The 16,391-nt window shown below is 48.1% G+C and overlaps 1 protein-coding gene across 2 annotated transcripts in view; it reads left to right on the top strand.

The window, feature by feature from the left end:
* Positions 1-16,391, top strand: part of PIK3R5 (phosphoinositide-3-kinase, regulatory subunit 5) — a 91,576-nt gene that overhangs the window by 51,620 nt on the left and 23,565 nt on the right. The window contains exons 1-5 of one of the 2 annotated variants that reach the window (XM_011958610.1): positions 7,507-7,558; positions 8,531-8,646; positions 10,883-10,983; positions 14,616-14,684; positions 15,782-15,920. In XM_011958610.1, the coding sequence (XP_011814000.1) occupies positions 8,544-8,646; positions 10,883-10,983; positions 14,616-14,684; positions 15,782-15,920 (412 nt within the window). In that variant the 5' untranslated portion in view covers positions 7,507-7,558; positions 8,531-8,543. Of the gene's footprint in view, positions 1-7,506; positions 7,559-8,530; positions 8,647-10,882; positions 10,984-14,615; positions 14,685-15,781; positions 15,921-16,391 lie in introns of those variants that run through there. The other variant, XM_011958609.1, reaches the window with a different exon arrangement.

The raw sequence follows: 16,391 nt of genomic DNA, 5'->3' as shown, positions 1-16,391 counted from the left end.
AAGAAAGAAAGAAAGAAAGAAAGAAAGAAAGAAAGAAAGAAAGAAAGAAAGAGAAAAGAGAAAGAAGAAACTCTGATAGCTAACAGAGAACATATATTGAATGCTTATTATGCACCAGGAATGTTTCTACACATTTGCCTATGTTAACTCATTGTGCCTAACCTTGAGCTCTTGCAAATCCCAAGCACACACGTGGTGTGCCCTGTCCTTTTAGGTGACACCAACACGGTATGACACAAATGCAAACTAGGCACGAACATCTGGTAACGTTTGGTCATGAGGTGATCATCAAGATGTTCCATAATATATTAACTATGAACTGTATCTAGACTGACATTAAAATGAAAACATAACTTGAACATTCTCAAAGACAGCCCTTAAATCCCCCACAGAGCCCCAGAAATTCTCATCCCCAGTTTAGGAACTTCAGGTTGGGGGGTTTTGAGGCAGCCAGCCCTGCACTGGTCCACTGTGACTACAGAAGAAATAGCAAATGTTCAAGAAGTTCATGTAAGGTAGTGAATCATTTGATAACTGCCTGGAAAGATACTGAAAGGGCATAAGGCTATGTAAATATATAAAGGATCTTAGAGCCATGTCTACCATTCACTCAGCTTCCTCTAATGAACAACTTACGTAAACATGGTGCAGTTATCAAAACCAGGAAATGATCACTAACAGAGTACTATTAACTAAACGACAGACCTCATTTGAATCTTAGCGTATTTTCCCCCTAATGTTCTCTTTCTGTTCTACAATTCAGTACAGGATCCCACATTGCATTTAGCCTTTGTGTCTCCTTAGTCTCTACCAATCTGTGATAGTTCCTCTGTCTTTCCTTATCTTTGATGACCCGAACACTTTGGTGAGTACTCCCCATAGTGAATGTCTGTATGGTGAATACTCGCTATATAGGATGTCTCCAAACTGGATTTTGAATGGTGTTTTCTCATGATGATGGTTATGTGTTTTTGGCAAAACAAAACAAAAAAACAAAGAAGTGACATGTCCTTCCCTCCTCAGTGCATTACAGCAGGGGATACATGATGCCGATATAGCTTATTGCTGGTCATGCTAACTTTGATCATATGGTGAATGTGCTGTCTGCTGGGTTTCTCCAATGTGAGGTTCTTGTTTTCCCCTTTATAAGTGGTAATTATTTGGGGGGAACTACCTTGAGGCTATACGAATATCGTATTTCTCCACAGATTTTCACTAACAGATTTTCAGCATTCATCAGTGGATCTACAATTATTGCCATGGTGTTTGCCTAGTGGCAGTTTTCTATTTCTCTCATTCCTCTCACGTTTATTAATTGGAATTCTTTTGTAAAGAAGACTTGTCTTTTCTCCTCCATTTATGTTTTTATTCAAGTGTCTATAACATTTAACTATCTATAATTATCTATAGACTTGTGGATATTTATTTTATCTATGAGTTATAATTCATCACTTTCTTTGTTCATTCAAATTGTCCCAGCTGTGGCCATTGGAAGCTCCTTCAGGTTAGTCCGTATGTCCTTTTGACACTCCCCATGGCTTTTCAAATATTGACTTATTTTCTGGCACTACAAGATATGCTGGGTTTATGTTGTATATTTCCTGTTTCAATCCTAGGATCAGCCATGTCTCTAAGGAGCTCTGGTTCCTTTTATTGGAGAATGGTATTTAGAAGCCAAGATCTGGGCACTAGATCTCAAGGACACCCCCGTAAAGACAGGAGTGGGCAGAAGTGGTGCTGGCTGAGAACGTTCATTTGCATCTTGGGTTTGCATCCATTACCATGTGGGACACATAATGAGTGAGCGGGATGACTCACTCCTGGTTCATGGCATAGCCAGCTTGGCCATCGCAGCAGGGGCTGGGAAGAGGGGTCTTAAAACCCAAATCACACAGTTCAGCCCATGAGAAGAAAGGTCATCTAGGACGGAAGTAGCTTGTTGCTACTGGGATGTCATTGCCTCTGGGCTTTCTCTGTAGACAGAACTAGAAAATGTATGTGTATTAATCCAAGCACACACATCTTTTAAAAATTTTTCTATATGTATCTATCTGTATGTACACTAAAAACCATGAGTTCATCCTGATTCTTTCAAGTCTGGTCTAACTCCACAAGGTTCATTCCAGCTTTCCCCCTTCTTTATTTGTCATTTCTTTCTTTAGCTCTCCTTATCTATGGTTTATTCACGTTATCTGCCTAATCCTAGTGTACACATAAAGAACTTTCAGATTTTTTTCTTTTTTTTTTTTTGACATGGAGTCTTGCTCTGTCACCTAGGCTGGAGTGCAGTGGCACAATCTCAGCTCACTGCAACCTCCGCCTCCTGGGTACAAGCAATTCTTCTGTCTCAGCCACTCGAGTAGCTGGGACTACAGGTGCCCACCACCACGCCTGGCTAATTTTTGTATTTTTAATAGAGACAGTGTTTTGCAATGTTGGTCAGGCCAGTCTTGAACTCCTGACCTCAGGTGATCCACCCGCCTTGGCCTCCCAAAGTGCTGGGATTACAGGTGTGAGCCACCATGCCCAGTCCTGAACTTTTCTAATTTTTAACTCACATTCATATGAGAAACATATTTAATAACTGGAAAACAGTATTTGTCTATAGTTTTTATTTTTGTTTTTGACCAGTATCCAGTCAAAGTACCATTTTACAAAGTTACTTAGGTTAGTTCTTTCATTGCCTATCTGCCTCAGTGTGGTTATGTCAGTAACTGATTATACAGTTAGGTTAATGTGTTATTGCTTGTCCCCCATTTTCGGTTCCCTGCCCCCATATCCTGGTTGATTTCGATTATTTATTTAATTTTGGGTATGTAAAATATCGCCATGGTTCTAAACGTTAAAGCTATACACACAGATAATCCTCAGAGAAGTGCTGCTCCTCCCTCATCTCCAGTTTCATTCCTTGATCCTGTCCACCCTTTTCTCACCTCCACCTCCTAGAGTAACTAATCAATCTCCTTAGTTTCCGGTGTATCCTTCCTGTGTTGCGAAGAATTCTTTTACGTAGGTCACCGTGGAGATTCTGCTTTATGAAGGCCTGAGGAAGGGAGTGGGGCAGAGAAGGGAGAGTCAAGTCTTGGAGGGTAGGAAGCAGGAGAGGGAGGAGTCATCCAGGATGGAAGCAGGCTGGGTCAGTCCAGGACTGCATGGGCCTAGAATATTCCAGAACACCAGGAAAGCAATGTGGAGAGCCAGCTAGAACCTGGAGGCCCCCTCCATATGAGATGCAGGCCCTCTAACTCCTCCCTTCATCACTGTTTAGAAACTCCCAAGAGGGTCTCCTCCCTGCCCCATCGTGGGCTGCCTGGGGAAGCTGGACCCGGGCGGACCCCACGCCTTCTCTGACCAGCGCTGCACCAAAGGGAAGATGAGCCCTCCGCATCATGACGTCCTATCAACATGGGAAGAAAAGGTGGAAGCAGGACTGGCTCTCTCTGTGCCCTCTGGGGTCCCACCAACCCACCCCAATTCCAGGCCTATCCGCCCCATGCAGGGTCCCCAGCAAGCACTATGAATCCTCTTTGCTGGCTCAGAAGAGGAACTTGGAGATGGGGGAAGACCCCGTTGTTGGATGTTTCAACACCACCTCACCAATGGCAGGGGAATTGGTGGTGGTGGTGGGGGGCATTCCCGGCAGCAGCTGGAATTTTACAATGGGAGCTTTTCTCAACAAGATAGGGAGGGAGCTTGGGAGAGCAATGCCAGGGAAGCCAGGCCCTGCTTGCCCAGCTTTTGAAAAAAGGCGTCATGCTGGGAGAGCGGGTGCCACTGCCTTCCCCCGTCACCTCTGCCCCAAAGCCGTGAGGTTCTGCTGACAAGTCATAAGAAACAGCTGATGACTGACTCAGACGGAAATGAGCGTTCAAAGGGCTGGGTGGTGAACCCGGTGTGCTGGGTTAACCCCCAGGGCAGCACGACTGAGGGTCCCCTGGCTGGGCTCCCTCTCCCCGTCTCTCAGGCTCCCAGGGGCTAGTGACTCGGGCAAGTCCTGCCTCTGAGAAGAACTTAGGGCAAGCTTGAGGAAGCCTTGGAATGCCAGGGAGGCTGGCACACCAGAATTCCACCAGTGCCTGAGGATATCCTGCCCTTCCATGGAAAAGGCTTTGATGTGTCCCTTGAACAGGGTGGGGCAGGGAGGGGGCACACTGAGGCCAGAAGATGGGAAAGTCACAGGCAGCCCTAAGATGAGAAGGAGAAGCCATGGGCAGGCAGGCATTGGGCAGGGTGTGCTAGCAGCAGCCCCATGGCACTGTGTTCTGCCCCCTTAAGGACAGGAGTGTGCAGAAGTGGTGTTGGCTGAGAACGTTCATTTGTGTCCATTACAGTGTGGGACACGTAATGAGTGAGCAGGATGACTCACTCCTGCTTCATGGCATAACCAGCTTGGCCATCGCCGTGGGGGCTGGGCAGAGGGGTCTTAAAACCCGATCACGTGGTTCAGCCCAAGCTCCAGGCTAGAGATGCCTGGGCCCTGTGAGCCGCCACAGTCATCGCCGGTGCAGTCCGAGAGAGTATTGCTCGGTATCCCCTCTGGCACACACTCCAGGGAGCCTTGGCCCTTTCTCTGGAGGATGCAGGGCTGTGAGGGGCAGCTGGTGTAGATAGACGTGTGGGGCTCAGAATCTCCAGCAATTGAGAGTCTAGATCTTTTTTTTGGAGACAGAGTCTTGCTCTGTCATCCAGGCTGGTGTGATCTTGGCTCACTGCAACCTCCACCTCCCAGGTTCAAACCATTCTCATGCCTCAGCCTCCTGATTAGCTGTGATTACAGGTATGCACCATCACACCCAGTTAATTTTTTGTATTTTTAGTAGAGACAGGGTTTCCCCATGTTGGCCAGGCTGATCTCGAACTCCTGACCTCAGGTGATCCACCTACCTCAACCTCCCAAAGTACTGGGATTACAGACATGCCCAGCCTACCTCTTAAAGCAAAATCAAGTCTTCACTTGTTGAAGTAGAGACGTGAATTGGTTTTATTTTTCTTCCAGTAACTGCCTCTGACTGTGCTGAGGGGCAATGTATTCTAGTGGTTGAAACCCCAGACTCCCTGGGTTTATACCCTGGCTTTGCCATCTCCTAGCTGTGTGACTTTAGGCAAGCTGTTTAACCTCTCTGTGCCGCCAATTTCCCATCTTCAATCTGCCCCATCCAGCTTCCTGCAAAATTGGTCCAGCCTTCAGTCTCCTTCTGATAGGTTTCCCTCACCTTGCTGGCAGCCCTCTAGAAAAGTAACAACAAATGGCTCAAGTCCTGCTTTTGTTTCACCTCTCACTCCAATCTGGAGCTCAAGTCTTTGACTTGTCCAACAGTGGGTCTGCAAGATGCCCCCTCTGCCCCTTGTCTCAGCCCTGCCATGGCTCACAGGCAGCCCAGGAGCAGGCAAGTGAGGAAAAAAGGGCAGCACCCTCACCTTTGGGCATCCCAGTCTGTATCAAGACTTCTCTGAGAGCCCTCTGCCCTCAGCTTTGGGGAGAGAAGGAAGAACCTTCCAGAATGGTTGAAGACCCTTTTTCTCTTCCCAATCTTATAACAACAGGGGTTGGCGGATCACTGTGCTGGTTCTGGCCTGACACCTCCCAGCAAGCCCACCGGGGTGGTTGCGCCCACATCCTTGACAATACTCCATGGCTCTTAGAACTTTAGAATGCAGAGCATTTAGTACTTTTTGTCCCTAGAATTGGGTCTCAGCCACAATTTGAAAATAAAAAGTCCTCCCTGATCCCCTGGTCTGTTTATACCAGTGGCAACTCTCTCCCAGCTGCCTTGAACAAGCCCCTTATCCTCACTGGACCTCAGCCTCCCCTTCTGTAAAATGAGGTCTCTGAGCTCCCTCCAAGAACCTGCCCTGGGGGTAACCTGGGAGATCTCAGCCTGAGGACAAAGGGTCGTTGATGACATCTGGGCCAGCCGTTTATGCCCCAGGCTCATCCATGTGAAGGTGCCTGGTGTTCTACCTCCTCCAGCAGGTGCCATTAGCCCTGAGCTGGAATAGGACCCACCTCCAGAGAGTCTTGTGGTCGGGCTGCCATGGGAGGCAGAAAGATGAGCCTTCATCACAGGTGCCAGTCCCCACAGATGCTCATCCATGCCAGGTACCAGCACAATCCCAGGTCAGGGAGGGGTCTGCCCAGTCTGGCTCAGGGTCAGTGGACTCACTACCTGAGCTGCCTGTGGAGGTGTTAAACAGAAGCCCCAAAGGCAACTGTAAAAGTCACACGGAAGGGCCTCAGGATGTCTCTGAGCATCCAGGTGCTGCTAATGGACACACCCAAGGTCTTGAGTCACCAGTGAAAGGTTTTCTGTCTTTTTTTTTTTTTCTTTTTGAGACGGAATCTCGCTCTGCCACCCAGGCTGGGGTGCAGTGGTGTGATGTCGACTTACTGCAACCTCCGCCTCCCGGGTTCAAGCGATTCTCCTGCCTCAGCCTCCCGGGTGACTGGGATTACACCACCATGCCGGGCTAATTTTTTAAAATCTTTTTAGTAGAGATGGGGTTTCAACGTGTTGACCAGGCTGGTTTTGAAATCCTGACCTTAAGCGATCCGCCCAGCTTGGCCTCCCAAAGTGCTGGGATTACAGGCATGAGCCACCGCACCCAGCCACCCGTGAAAGGTTTTCTGAACTCAGTCCTTCACCTCCACAGCCAGAAGGCATGGGACCTAATGGGTTAGTCTGTCTCCTCGGCCAGCCCAGCACCCTGGCCTATTCTCCTGGGTCCAGGTCCTTAGCGAGCTAATTCCTTTACCCAGACCATGGCATGGGCTGGCTCCCCTTTCTCCAACACTCTTCCCCATCACTTGTCCTGGCTTCCTCATCCAGCTTAAATGTCCCTTCTTTAGAGAGGCCTCTCTGACCCCCCACACCCTGTAGCGGGGTCCCCACTTGTCCCACTCCCAGCACTATCCTTTACAGCATGTTTCACTTTCTGGAATCACGTCTTTCTTTGTTCCATTGCTCAGTGTCTGTGTCTCCCACCAAGGAGCACAGCTGCTTGGTTCACTGCTGTCTCCCTAGTGCCTGGCACATGGCAGACAGTCAGTGAACCTGTGATGGCACCAAGGTGCGCGTGCTGCTTCCTGTGTGCCCGCTGCTGCACCGTCCGGCTTTGGCATGCGTAGCCTACCACAGACACTGTGAAAGGATGCTGGAGAGCTCACAAAGGGCTTAGTTTTCACTCGGCCAGTGGTGCCTCCCAGGCTGGGGAGGCAGGAGGATTTGCCTGTGTGGGACATCCGTAAGCTGAATACTCCAGCCACACAGCTGAACCCAGGTTAGGATTTTATCCTTCTTTGTGTGTCATTTGCATGGCTCAGCTCTGAGCTCTGTGCTTCCTCTTCTGGCTTCCAGAGCTGAACTGCAGCTTTCTTGGCATCCCTCTACGGCCTGGCCTGACTGGCCAGTGAAGGGGTCTGCCCAGAAGGGGTGAGTGCAGTGACATGCCCTGAGCCAGGGGCGATGATGGCAATGACTGTAGCAGGACAGCTGTCGCGTGTTGGAGGCTTACTCAGCGCATCTGCCACGGCATTTTATCTTCCCAAGAGCCCCATGAGGCTTTAACACCACTGTCATCCCATTTTACAGATCAGTCAATGGAAGTTTGGAAAAGTTCAAGTATTTGCCCAAAGTCACGTAGTTAAGCAAATATCAGAGTCCAGGTTTGAGTGTAAGTCTGTTGGATGCTGAAGCCAAGCTTACTCACTGTGCCAAATCACCTTCCGTGGCTTCCCCAGAGACCCGGGAGCCCTCATACATAACTAAGAAGCTGGGCTGGCCTTGCTGGGGGCTCTCAGTTCCCCATACGGGGCTAAAACCCTCCTGAAATTCCCACTTCAGTGACTTTCCAGCTCAGCTAACCACCCCTTGGATTCTCCTCAGTAGGATGAGGAAGGAGGGCAGGGTAGGTCTTTGAATGACAGGTAACAATGCCAAGCCCCAGGGGAAGGAAAGAAAAATGGCAAAGGTGGAGGTTAGGGCAGAAAGGAAACGGGTGCCTGTGACCTGGGCACCCAATCAGAGGCAGCTCCCTCCAAGCATATTGAGGGAGTTCCTGTGGCCTTCTCATCAGGAACATGCTCCCTGCCCCATCCCTGGAGGTTTGGAAAACACAGCCCTGGAAATTCAGAAAAAGTCCTCCAGGTGATTCTGATTTTCCCCTCAGGGTCTTCCTGCCCAGCCCATGGGGGTCTGACCACTCCCTGGGTACTTGGTGATGCTCCCCACTGCCCAGTGGGGAAGGCAGGTCCCTTTCCACTTCTCTGCTCCCATCCCTGACCCCTTACTTCCCACACCTCTGTCCTGTTCTGCTGCAGGGGTGCTCTGTCCTGCCACTCAGATGTGGCTCTCCAGACGCCGTTCCTACCCTGGAGGCAGCTGTAAGGCCCCTGGTGCTGTTTCCACAGCACCTGAGCTATAGCTGGGCTGGGCTGATCGCGCTGCACTTTGAACGCCCATTGTCTTTACTGGACCAGGTGCTCTCTGGGAAGGGAGTTCGATAAGCTGACCGGTATATGTCCCCCATGCAGGCAATGACCCAGGATGCAGCCAGGGGTCACGACATGCACGGAGGACCGCATCCAACATGCCCTGGAACGCTGCCTGCACGGACTCAGCCTCGGCCGCCGCTCCACCTCCTGGTCAGGTAGGTCTGAGGGAGCCAGGGAGGCGTTTGAGGGCTCAAGGAAGCCTCAGGGGCCACGGTGGGCTCTGGACCAGGCATGGAAGCTGGTAGATTCTAGCTCAAACCCTGTCTGTGTGACTTGGGCAAGCCCCAGGCTTCACCTGGGCAGGTGCCCGGCACAACACTTGATGTCGTCAAACCTCAGTATCCGGCACTTTCTCCATTCTCCCATGGCATCTTCCTCATCCTACTCAGGGCTGCCTTTTGCTTCTGGAAGAATCCATTGAATCTGCTTAGAAAACCACAACTGCTGATTCTGAAAAAGCAGCTGGGAATCCATAGGCAGCTCGCCCCAGAATTCTCCCGTTTGTTTGTTTCTGGTTCTCTCATAGCCCTATCCTTCTCTTCCCTGTAGAGTAAGGGAACACTCAGCAGAGCTGCAGAGAGTGGGAGGGCTCTCTGTTTCCATCTCCCAGGACTGAGAAATAGGATGTCTGCAGTCCCGGGCAGTTGTGTCTCTGAAGGCTGGTGCCTGGCTGTAAATAATTCCTTATGCTTATAGAGCTTTTTCATGCCCCGTATCTCACTGGCCTCCCGAACTTCTCCGTGAGTAGCCACCCAGTGCTCCTTGAACATACCTGGTCCCTCCCTACCCCAGCACCTTTGCACTTGCTGCCTGGAATTCTTCCCTGGGAACTGCACATAGCTGGCTCCTTCTCATCCAGGTCTCAGCTCAAATGTTGCTTCCTCTGAGAGGCTGTCCTTGGCCTTTGGAATGAGACAGACCTGGATTAAAGCTATCTCCCATTGGCTTTACAATCCTGCACAAGCCACTTACTCTCCCAGAACCCTGGCCCCACTTGCCTTGTCTGCAAAATGGGAATAATAACAATGGAACCACTTTCCTGAAGGGACAGTGGGAGCCTCAGTGAAGATAATGTATTCAGAGGCCTAGCACTGTATTGGCACATAGTAGGTGGTCAATAAATGGTAGTTTTCTTTCTTGCCTCCTACCCAGGTTTTGATGGAGGCTAAGCTCATAGGGCTGGGGAGAGGGATATCGTTAAGCAAAAGAATATAAAAATATCTGATCTTTGCAAATTTTCTGACAACCTGTGACCACGTGGACACATTGTTAGAAGCCTCCAGAACTTTGGAGGGAGCCTGTACATGTGAGAGGTCCTGGAGCTTGAGCTCCACGAAGTTCAAGTTTAATCCATTTCCACTCCTGGGGCTCTTACTCCCCACTCCTCACACACACACACACACAGCCCCTCCCTGCTCCTCCGCCCCAGGCTGTCCCTTTAATTTTTAGGGGTTTACCCTTGCTGACTGCAGGGAAACAGAGATTGACAAAATAAGAAAGTCTGGGGAAGTTACAAAGTGACACAGTGCTCATGGCAGCTTTTAAAATAGAACTCATTTAGCTTCCCCTTCCTGGGCTCCATTGCCACTCCTGGGAAGCTCCATGGCTGCTGTAGACTCAGTCTTGTGTCTTGGGACGGAACTCACCATGACTCCTCTCTGTATTCTTCCAGCAATTTCTGCCTCTGTTCTAACCTCCCTGCAACTCATAGGTACCAGAACCCACTGTAGGAAACCAGGGCAGAGGAGGTTGTGGAAGAACTGGTGCTCCCACAGGGAGCAGAGTCGTGGTGAGCTCATTGTCCTCTAACGCAGATCCCAGCCCACATCTCCAATCCCTGTGTCTCTTGCATATGCAGGAACAGGGAACTTGTCATTATGTCTTGATGGGGCATGGTAGGGTTGAGTGTTGATCCAGCCTCTTCTCCTAGATTCACTTACTTTAGAAAGGAGTGTTCCAGGCCCGGTGCGGTGGCTCACACCTATAATCCCTGCACTTTGGGAGGCCAAGGCGGGCGGATCACGAGGTCAGGAGATCGAGATCATCTTGGCCAACATGTTGAAACCCCATCTCTACTAAAATACAAAAATTAGCCTGGCATGGTTGTGCGTGCCTGTAATCCCAGCTACTTGGGAGGCTGAGGCAGGGGAATCGCTTGAACCCGGGAGGTGGAGGTTGCAGTGAACTGAGATTGCGCCACTGCACTCCAGCCTGGGTGATAGAGCAAGACTCTGTCTCCCAAAAAAAAAAAAGAAAGGAGTGTTCCAGTGCAATAGTGCAATACTGCAGAAGAATGTTCCAGCATAAATGCCCCTTCTCTACAACCCCTACCTGAGTGTGGCCAGAAGACACCAGAACTGACCCCCCCCTTGCCTCTCTCTCCTTTTCAAGCTGGGCTGTGTCTGAACTGCTGGAGCCTGCAGGAGCTGGTCAGCAGAGACCCGGGTCACTTCCTTATCCTCCTTGAGCAGATCCTGCAGAAGACCCGAGAGGTGAGGGCGAGTCAGGAACTGAAGGGCAGAGCTGGGGTCAGCCTCGTAGAGTGGAGAAATAGGTCCCAGAGAACATCATTCCTGGGTGCCTGGACCTCCAGAGGGGCTTGGCAAAGGCCCTGGGAACCTGTGCATTTTGTGTTTTGGTAGTGCTTGCATATGAGGGGTTTCTAGGAAGGGGTGCATTCCGTAAGAACACATAATACACGAACTAGGGTCCTGAGTTCAGCTACAGACATGGCTGGTAAGGCCAAGTATTGACTAGGGAGGGAGAAGACACTTCACCCAATTCCTTTCTTCCAAAAGATCCATAAAAACATAGACACGAAAGAGAAAACTGATCGGAAAGGTAAACTGAGGCCTCCTCTCATTGTTCAATCAATGACTTTCATGACAAAGAAGAGGAATGTGTTTAGTGCTGAGCTGGGCTTGGGTTCCAGAATAGCTGTGAGTCCCAGAAGAGGATTTGTATAAAGAATTCTCTTTTATAAAGAATTATCTTTTATGGGGTGTGTGTATGTGTGTGTGTGTGTGTGTGTTTTAATTATTTTAAATACATGTGATTTGGAGAACATGTCATTTTCACTCTCAGTTACCTAGCCCTGTAAGAAGATGCCCAAGGTTACACAGTTCTGACCCCACTATTTACCTGGTACTTTTTTTTTTTTTTGAGACGGAGTCTCGCTCTGTGGCCCAGGCTGGAGTGCAGTGGCCAGATCTCAGCTCACTGCAAGCTCCGCCTCCCGGGTTTAGGCCATTCTCCTGCCTCAGCCTCCGGAGTAGCTGGGACTACAGGCGCCCGCCACGTCGCCCGGCTAGTTTTTTGTATTTTTTAGTAGAGACGGGGTTTCATCGTGTTAGCCAGGATGGTCTCGATCTCCTGACCTCGTGATCCGCCCGTCTCGGCCTCCCAAAGTGCTGGGATTACAGGCTTGAGCCACCGCGCCCGGCCTGTACTTTTTAACCCTCATCATAAGCCAACCAGCTCAGAAGAGCTGAACCACCTCTGGAGTGCATAACATATAAACCCAAATGGAAAGTCTAGACTACCATGTAGCAATACAGGAGGGTCTCATAGAAAGGTCTGATCTGCAAGGCTTGGTAGACACATTGTGTATTAAGGGTAAAGAGAAGGAGAATTCTCAATTTGAGCCTACTGAGCTCATCTAGCACAGAAGACACGATGGGGCTTTCTCTGTATCTCCAACCCCCACGAGTTCCAAAATGGACCGAGAAACTTTCTGACCAATGAATTCTAAGTTGTGTGGTGTGCACATGTGTGCATGTGGTGTGGTAGGTGTGGTAGGTATATCAGAGAGGCAGTTCACAAAGGGATAAATAGAAGTTGTAAACTAATATGAAAAAGCGATAATAAAATGAATGCAAATGAAAACCATAATGAGACAAACTTTGCCTAACAAATTAGCTAAAAAACAAAAGGTAAAGCCAGGTACAGTGGCTTGTGCCTGTAATCCAAGCACTTTGAGAGACTCAGGTGGGAGAAATGCTTGAGCCCAGGAGTTCAAGACCAGCCTAGGCAACATAGCAAGACCTCGTCTCTACAAAAAATACTTAGCCGGTTGTGGTGGTGTGCACCTGTAATCTCAGCTACTTGGGAGACTGAGGCAGGATTGCTTGAGCCCAGGAGGTCAAGGCTGCATTGAGCCAAGATCATGCCACTGCACTCCAGCCTGTGCAATACCCTATTTCTCTCTCTCTCTCTCTCTTTGTTAAAAAAAGATAAAAACCAATGCAGGAAGAGCATGGTGAAACTGGTACTTTTATATATATATAGATAGCATAAATGGCAAAATCCTTTTGGAAAGCAATATGACAATATGTCTCAAAGGTCATAAAAGTCTATAAACATGTTGACAGTCTTTGTTGACTACACTTCTTGAACTCTTTTGTAGATAAATAATCAAAATTATAGAAAAAGGAATGTGCTGCATAATAGTGTTCATTGCAAAATATGTAAAATACCAAGAAAATAATCTTGAATGTCCACAATGAAACTAATAAGATTCTGGGCACGGTGGCTCACGCCTGTAATCCCAGTACATTGGGAAGCCAAGGCGGGTGGATCATGAGGTCCAGAGATCGAGACCATCCTGGCCAACATGGTGAAACCCCATCTCTACTAAAAAAAATACAAAAAGTAGCTGGGCTTGGTGGTGTGTACTCCTTGGGAGGCTGAGGCACGAGAATTGGTTGAACCCAGGAGGCAGAGGTTGCAGTGAGCCAATATTGCATCACTACATTCCAGCCTGGCAACAGAGCAAGACTCCATCTCAAAAAAAAAAAAAAAGAAAAAAAAAAGAAACTAAGAAACTAATAAGTTATGGAGGTCTACCAGAAGGAGTATAATGCAGCTAAAAATGATGGATATTATCCAAAGGCATAAACAAAATTTAATATATGATACAATTACATCAGTAAGATTTATTAAATGGTTTAGGGAAAATTGACAAAATTGACTAAAACATTTGGAAAAAGATAGAGTGAGATCCCCAACTGACACCATGCAGCAGGTGAAATTCTAGTTACATGAAATATGTCTCCTTTTTTTTTCTTTTTTTTGAGGCAGAGTCTCAGCCTCCTGAGTAGTTGGGATTACAGGTGTGCACCACCATGCCTGACTAATTTTTGTATTTTTAGTAGAGACAGGGCTTTGCCATGTTGGTCAGGCTGGTCTCGAACTCCTGGCCTCAAGTGATCCACCTGCCTCGGCCTCCGAAAGTGTTGAGGTTACAGGCATGAGCCACTGTGCCCAGCCTAAATATTTCCATTTCAGAAAATGAAGTTTCAAAGAAAATAAGAAAGTATATATGAATATTTACATGATCCTTGCATGCAAAAGCGAAAATCCATGAAGGAAAAATCAACACGTGTAATTTCTGTACATGAAAAATATTTTTAAAATTAAAAGGCAAACAACCAACTGGAAAAAAAATATTTATAATACAAATAACAGGTAAATGTATAACCAGAAGGGAAAAAAGGTGGTCTTAGAGACCCTATAGTAAAACAGAAATTTACTTATAATACTATATGTAAAATACATTAGGAGTAAAAATATACACACAGCTTATAGCTTCGCAGACACAGGAACAGAAAACCAAACACCACATGTTCTCACTCATAAGTGGGAGTTGAACGATGAGAACACATGGACACAGGGAGGGGAACATCACACACCGGGGCCTGTCAGAGGTTGGGGGACAAGGAGAGGGAGAACGTTAGGACAAATATCTAATACATGCAGGGCTTAAAACCTAGATGGCAGGTTGTTGGGTACAGCCAACCACCATGGCACATGTATACCTATGTAACAAACCTGCATGCTCTGCACATGTATCCCAGAACTTAAAATAAAATTTAAAAGAAAAGAAAATACATAGGGCAAAAGTGGTGTCAGGAGAGGGACATTCAAACAGCTGTGGTTGGGTTTGGGAGGGGAAATTGTGAGTGTTTTCATTTACATCTATTTTCCAAATATTTGTCATGTGATTACACTACTTTTCACTTAAAAAAAAGAGCAAGGCTAGAATGAGGAAGAACCACTGTATTCTGCTTCAGGGAGTCCTGGGCCCCGTGAATGAGTCTCATTCCCTTTCTCATCCTCTCCACAGGTCCAGGAGAAGGGCACCTACGACCTGCTCACCCCCCTGGCCCTGCTCTTCTATTCCACTGTTCTTTGTGTAAGTCCAGGTGGGCCAGGATGCGGGAGGTGAGGGAGGAGGGGCAGGAGTGACCTCTATCTGGGGCAGAGCCCTCACACCTCTGGAGATAAGCAGAGAGAGAAACTGTCAAGCAGCGGCATGTGAAATGGGTTTCAACCTTTAGATGGCTTCAGAGCAGCCACCATGAGAGGCTTCCAGTGACTCCATGTGGCCGCCATAGTGCCTGGCATCTCTGGGCTCCCATGGAGGAACTGCTGCCACTGTCTGTTCACAAGCCACAAGAGATGTTCTATGTCTACCTCATTCTTCATCCCAGTGGTCGGTCACCCAATGTAATCACCCGCTGTATTCACCAGACAGGGGGCACCAAATGTATACACTGACTGAATCCATCCTCAAAAAATAAACATTTACCTGCAATGAGGCTATTTAAGTAAAGATGGTTTAGGCATTGAAGACCGTTATCCATAACAACATTGAAGACCACTGAATCCACCCTCAAAAAAGAAACATTTACCTGTAATGAGACTATTTAAATAAAGGTGGGTTAGGCATTAAAGACCTCGATATTGTAATGAGACCAGGTGTTAGGAAAATAAACACAACCACAATCGAAATAATAAGATATTTTTAACATTTATAAAATATATGTAAATAGAAAATAATATATAAATGTTTTACATATGAATATATGAATAGCATAACTTAGAAGACCATTGAATCCACCTCAAAAAATAAACACTTACCTGTAATGAGGCTATTTAAGTAAAGGTGGTTTAAGTAAAAGTGGTTTAGGCACTGAAGACCATTATCCATAACAATTGTCAGCAATGGCATCATTGACCAGTAAGGGGACAGCCTTTCAGAGAGGCTCACTCAAGCATTGAGTAAAGCAAATCCCTTCCAGTAGAGACACCCCGAGTGCCATCTTGCCCATCTGAAACTCACTCCCTGTGGATAACTTCCAGTTCCACCTGACCTTGTCCTGGGACACACTGCTGCCAGGAAATGTGTGTCTTTTGTGGAATATTCCATAAAGGGAGCAGAGGCTGTTTGGGACTATCCGAGCCTTTTCTCACCTAGATCTCTTTGCTTGTTGCCTGCCTCCATCCTAGACACCACACTTCCCACCAGACTCGGATCTCCTTCTGAAGGCAGCCAGCACCTACCACCGGTTCCTGACCTGGCCTGTTCCTTACTGCAGCATCTGCCAGGAGCTGCTCACCTTCATCGATGCTGAACTCAAGGCCCCAGGTAAGCATTGAGGCAGCTGGCACGGGGGGCAGGGTTCACAAGGTCAGAATGCTTCCAACTCCTCTGAAACTGTTCTTTGTGACCCTCCTTACCTGGCTTCCTTTGGTTCATCTCTGCCCATGCCTTGGTTCACAACCATGGAATCTCCTCTTCACAGCACCATCAAGCATCTGATGGTTGAATCCACACAAGATGAAAGTAAACAAGGAGGTAACTCCAGGAGGGATTCTTAGGGGAAGCAGGAGCGAGCACTCAGGGCAAGGAGACCCCACCCCTTGGCCTGTGCCTCTGATCTGGTTAGTCAAGGGGTCTCCAAGGCTGCCCAGGTCAGACAGAGAAGCCGCCAGGATGCTGACAAGAGGCCTTTGCATGTTCTCTGTTCCCCAGGAACAAGTAGGTAATTCTGTGTGTGGGTGGATGCAGTTTGGGTCAGGGAAGGTGGCTGGTGCTAGGAATAATGGCCACTGTGAC

This window comes from Colobus angolensis, unplaced genomic scaffold (genome assembly GCF_000951035.1).
Source record: "Colobus angolensis palliatus isolate OR3802 unplaced genomic scaffold, Cang.pa_1.0 Scaffold47, whole genome shotgun sequence".
In the NCBI taxonomy this organism is placed as follows: Eukaryota; Metazoa; Chordata; class Mammalia; order Primates; family Cercopithecidae; genus Colobus; species Colobus angolensis.
This window is presented reverse-complemented; position numbering and strand designations above follow the sequence as displayed.